This window comes from Pimephales promelas, chromosome 10 (assembly GCF_988280905.1).
Source record: "Pimephales promelas chromosome 10, fPimPro1.hap1.1, whole genome shotgun sequence".
Classification (NCBI taxonomy): domain Eukaryota; kingdom Metazoa; phylum Chordata; class Actinopteri; order Cypriniformes; family Leuciscidae; genus Pimephales; species Pimephales promelas.
This window is the reverse complement of record NC_142778.1, coordinates 13,874,026-13,879,278: the sequence shown is the minus strand read 5'-3', so window position 1 is coordinate 13,879,278 and position 5,253 is coordinate 13,874,026. Positions and strand designations below refer to the sequence as shown.

General features: G+C 37.6%; 1 protein-coding gene across 2 annotated transcripts; it reads right to left on the bottom strand.

Annotated features, from left to right (window-relative positions):
- Window positions 1-234: 234 nt before the first annotated feature.
- Window positions 235-2,584, bottom strand: mc1r (melanocortin 1 receptor). 2 transcript variants are annotated; one of them, XM_039681739.2, is made up of 2 exons: window positions 1,593-2,584; window positions 235-1,462 (listed from the first exon to the last, which is right to left on the bottom strand). In XM_039681739.2, exon 2 carries the CDS (start codon window positions 1,388-1,390, stop codon window positions 419-421), a length of 972 nt encoding a protein of 323 aa, XP_039537673.1. In that variant the 5' UTR covers window positions 1,391-1,462; window positions 1,593-2,584; the 3' UTR covers window positions 235-418. The 2 variants fall into 2 exon arrangements, with proteins under 2 accessions (XP_039537673.1, XP_039537674.1); XM_039681740.2 differs by having other exon boundaries at window positions 1,768-2,583.
- Between the last annotated feature and the right edge of the window lie 2,669 nt (window positions 2,585-5,253).

Sequence of the window (5,253 nt, the reverse complement as noted above, 5' to 3'; positions counted from 1 at the left end):
TTGAACTGTAATTTCAAATTACATTTTAAATTATATTAAAATAGAAAACAGTCATTTTAAATTGTCATAATATTTCACAATATTACTGTTTGTTATTTTTTTTCATCAAATAAAGCAGCCTTGGTGAGCAGAAGAGACTTCATTTAAAAACATAAAAAATCTTACTGATCTAAAACTTTTGACCTGTAGTGTATATATATATATATATATATATATATATATATATATATATATATATATATATATATATATATATATATATATATAGTGTATGTCCCTCTTTCAGCAGTATATTTTCTATAGAGAGGGGGTCATTAGTACGATCTCTGTGAATAAGGCTGAATCAAGCAGCGCAGATAGCCTATTCCTCCAAGCGTTTCTAAAAAAAAAAAAAAAAAAAAAATCCAGAAAGAATATATCACACTGCAAAGCACCATGAACAAAAAATTATTTCTTTGAGCGTCTTGCGCAGCTCTTGACTGCGATACGCGTAAATGAGAGGGTCTATAAGCGAGTTGCATATGATAAGAATCAGAAAAAGGTTGAAATGGCTGAAATAACACTTGCAGTAAGGGTTTGTGGGACAGGTGAGGATAAGGATGAGGTGGAGGAAAAACGGTCCCCAGCAGATGATGAAAACTCCGAGCAGTATGGTCAGAGTGATGGCTCCCTTCATGCTAGTGGCTTGCCGGTGGCTCTTATGGAGGGCCATGATGCGTCTGGAGTGGACGTGCGCCAGGATGAACATGTGCAGGTACAAAACCGCCGTGAACACCAACGTCACGCCGAAAAACGTGACGAGACAGGCGATGACCGCGTTATCAGTGTGATAAACGATAAATAAAGAGCTAGAGGTGATGCTGGTGAGCCACACCACCGCGATTATAGCCACGGCGCGCTGCGTGGTCATGATGCTGTGGTACCGGAGTGCGTAAAAGATGGTGATATAGCGGTCCGCGGCAATAGTGCAGAGGAATGACAACGAGGACACGACAGAACTGCAGATCATAATGTCAATCACATTGTCTAAGTGCTGTAACATCTTTGCAGTGACGAGCAGCAGCCCATGCTCCGTCAACAACATGAAGAGCGTCTCCACCACATTACTTACGCTCACCAGCATGTCCGACACCGCCAGACAGCAGATGAAATAATACATAGGCGAATGAAGATTCCTGTTTTTGATGATGGCCACCACCACCAAAATGTTTTCCACCAAACTGATCAAGCCGAGCATTAGAAACAATTCCTGGGGGATCATGATTTGGGCGATCCCTGTTGCATTCATGTCACCGGGAGTTGCACTGCTGTTCAAAGTGATGTTATTGTCAGGATTATACATGTAGTCCATGTGTTTCATGCTGAAGTGATGGCGTAACGAGTCGTTCATGCTTCTTCGGGTTAGTTACCTATTCAGTCCCTCTGAGTCTTTTAGATGTAGTCTAATTTTCCTTCACCACACCTTCAATATTAAAACAAGACAGTTCAGTATGTCACAATGACCAGTTCCGGCAAATCCAAAATGAGATGTAATATTACAGATTTTAATCGAAACGATTATACAGCTATAAATGAACACAAGCATGTTATACCTTTCAATATTCCTGCTGCACACAACACAGTCGAAGTCCGCAAACATGCGCTCTTTACTGGGTACTGCCTCAGACTTTTAGGCTACTGACCATTAAGAGTCAGAAGAATTTGTGCTTTACATTTTGTAATGATTTAGATTCTATCGTACCTGCTTTGTCGAGATTTAAAACTCACCAAAGTAATGTGAAACCACCAAAGTTATGTGAACCTAATAAAGCACGATGTTCCTCAAAGAAGGCAAACAATAAATAAATAAACAAAACAAACAAATAAACTCATATAACATGAGCTCCTTTTATTGATTCCGTCTTCTCCTCTAAATGCAATGATGAAAATGACCACTGTCTCTCCCACATCCCTGTCATCTAAACCAATCACATGACACAAACCACAAATGTAAAAAGTTAATTTTGCTCTAAATTTAGTGCCTAAGCTTTATGAATACCACACATCATGTGGTTGTCCGTCAATGTGTAGGTTAGGCTACTGAAAAAAATCTTAATAGGCTTCTTTTATTTTTCCTACACAACTCAGTAATTTATGAAATTAGTATATTACCATAGGCTATGAAATTCATTAAACCCTCTGGGGTTGACAAACATAATATAAAATAATAGTGGACAAGATTAAATCATAATAGAAAAAAAACATTATATTAAAATAGAAAACATTGATCAGTGATTGGTTTATTCAGTTTGATTGACTGAACAAGCACTGTTATTTATTGTTATGAGGCAGCTGAGAAGGAGGAAGCAGGATCCAAATGCAAGCACAAAAAAATTATTAAACGAACAGGTAGGCTAAATCACAGAAACTCAAGACAGCGTCAAGGCTACAAGCAACATAAAAGAACTCACAAAGACTGAAGTAGACACAGGGCTTAAAAAAGAGGAGAAATGAGCCAACAAAATAGTAAACGTTGTTTTCATGCTCCCATCCCATGTCTGAGCTGGATACACACGATTACTGTTTTGCTTGTTTGGGGGAAGAGCACGCGATTCTGGCTATAGAGAAGGGCGGGTGCGAGCATTGTGACCAGCTTCTTCGCTCCCGTCGGACTCGGAACTATTTCCAGTCCGCACCCGCATTACCATCGTGGGGCTCTCGAATAGATCTGCATGACTATGGCGTTCCGATAAGCTCTTTAATATAACTTTGCAACATGCACTCGTCTCAATGAACGTCACACTCAACGTCTTATTTTTTTTTTATTCTGCTATTTATTTATATTCAACTTAAAGGGATAGTTCACCCAAAAATGAAAATTCTTTCATCGTTTCCTCACCCTCAAAGTTGTTCCAAACCTATAGGCCTATGTGTTTATTTGTTCTGCTGCACACAAAGGAAGATATTTGGAAGAATGTAATCAAACAGGGGCCGTATTCACAAAGAATTTTAAGGCTAAAAGTAGCTCCTAACTGGCGAATTTAGGAGCAACTCCTAAAAATAATGGGCGTGTCACTCCTAACTTTAGGACTCCTCATTTTTTTTTTCACTAAGAGTACAAAGAATTTTAGCCCTAAAAGTAGCACCTAAGTCTGGGACAGCTTAAAAGAAGTTGAGAGGACTCCTAACTCACTAAAGACCTATTCACAAAGAATTGTAGCGCAGCTGCGCATACCAGCTCATCTCGCAGTCGTCCGGGGTCCGCGACAAAAGCCAGCCGCAGTTTGAAAATACACGTTCAAGCCAGTCGCTAAAAAAATAAGCGTGTGCGCCTATTACTATGAATACGGTATATTTCAGTCACAGCAGAGGAAGAACTCTGAGCTCTTCACACCTTCAGAGCGCTTGAGTTGCCCAGATCTTTCTTTCTTTCTTTCTTTCTTTCTTTCTTTCTTTCTTTCTTTCTTTCTTTCTTTCTTTCTTTCTTTCTTTCTTTCTTTCTTTCTTTCTTTCTTTCTTTCTTTCTTTCTTTCTTTCTCTTCTCTCCATCTATCTTTCTCTCCATCTTTTTCTTTAATTATTTCCAAATATTCATATCCTTTCTTTCTTTCTTTCTTTCTTTCTTTCTTTCTTTCTTTCTTTCTTTCTTTCTTTCTTTCTTTCTTTCTTTCTTTCTTTCTTTCTTTCTTTCTGTTTGTCTGTCTGTCTGTTACAAAAAAAAAAAAAAATTGTAATAAGAAAAAACTAATGGCCAATTCTTATAGGTGACATCCCATACAGTATCACCTCATATCAAACAATCTTATTGTAGCATTTTGGAGAAATGTCCCATTATTCGACTTCAGAGGGCCATAAATACCTTATTTCTAATAAGTAGAAAAAAAATAACTGTCAGTTCTTGTAGGGGACGTCCCATACAGTACACACCTCATATCAAACAATTTTACTGCAGTATTTTGGAGTAATGTTACATTATTTGACTTCAGAGGTCCATAAATACCTCATTTCTCATAAGTAGAAAAAACTAATGTCCAATTCTTATAGAGGATGTCCCGTACAGTATACACACCTCGTATCAAACCATTTTACTGTAGCATTTTGGAGAAATGTCACATTATTTGACTTCAGAGGGCCATAAATACCTCTTTTCTAATAAGTAGAAAAAAACAATGGTCAGGTCATGTACGGGACGTCCCATACAGTATACACACCTCATATCAAACCATTTTACTTTAGCATTTTGGAGAAATGTCCCATTATTCGAATTCAGAGGGCCATAAATACCTCATTTCTAATAAGTAGAAAAAAATTATGGTCAGTTCTTATATGGGACGTCCCATACACACACACCTCATATCAAACAATTTTACTGTAGCATTTTGGAGAAATGTCCCATTTTTCGACTTCAGAGGGCCATAAATACCTCTTTTCTAATAAGTAGAAAAACATAAAGGTCAGTTCTTATACGGGACGTCCCAAACAGTATACACACCTCGTATCAAACCATTTTACTGTAGCATTTTTGAGAAATGTCCCATTATTCGACTTCAGAGGTCCATAAATACCTCATTTCTCATAAGTAGAAAAAAACAATGGTCAGGTCATGTACGGGACGTCCCATACAGTACACACACCTCATATCGAACCATTTTACTGTAGCATTTTGGAGAAATGTCACATTATTTGACTTCAGAGGGCCATAAATACCTCTTTTCTAATAAGTAGAAAAAAACAATGGTCAGGTCATGTACGGGACGTCCCATACAGTATACACACCTCGTATCAAACCATTTTTCTGTAGCATTTTTGAGAAATGTCCCATTATTCGACTTCAGAGGTCCATAAATACCTCATTTCTCATAAGTAGAAAAAACTAATGGCCAATTCTTATAGAGGACGTCCCGTACAGTATACACACCTCGTATCAAACCATTTTACTGCAGCATTTTGGAGAAATGTCACATTATTTGACTTCAGAGGGCCATAAATAGCTCTTTTCTAATAAGTAGAAAAAAACAATGGTCAGGTCATGTACGGGACGTCCCATACAGTATACACATCTCGTATCAAACCATTTTTCTGTAGCATTTTGGAGAAATGTCCCATTATTCGACTTCAGAGGGCCATAAATACCTCATTTCTAATAAGTAGAAAAAAATAATGGTCAGTTATTATATGGGATGTCCCATACAGTACACACACCTCATATCAAACCATTTTACTGTAGCATTTTGGAGAAATGTCCCATTTTTCGACTTCAGAGGCCCATAAATA

Coding starts and splice junctions, on each gene's coding strand:
- mc1r (XM_039681739.2), bottom strand. CDS start 1,390: ATGAACGACTCGTTACGCCATCACTTCAGCATGAAACACATGGACTAC.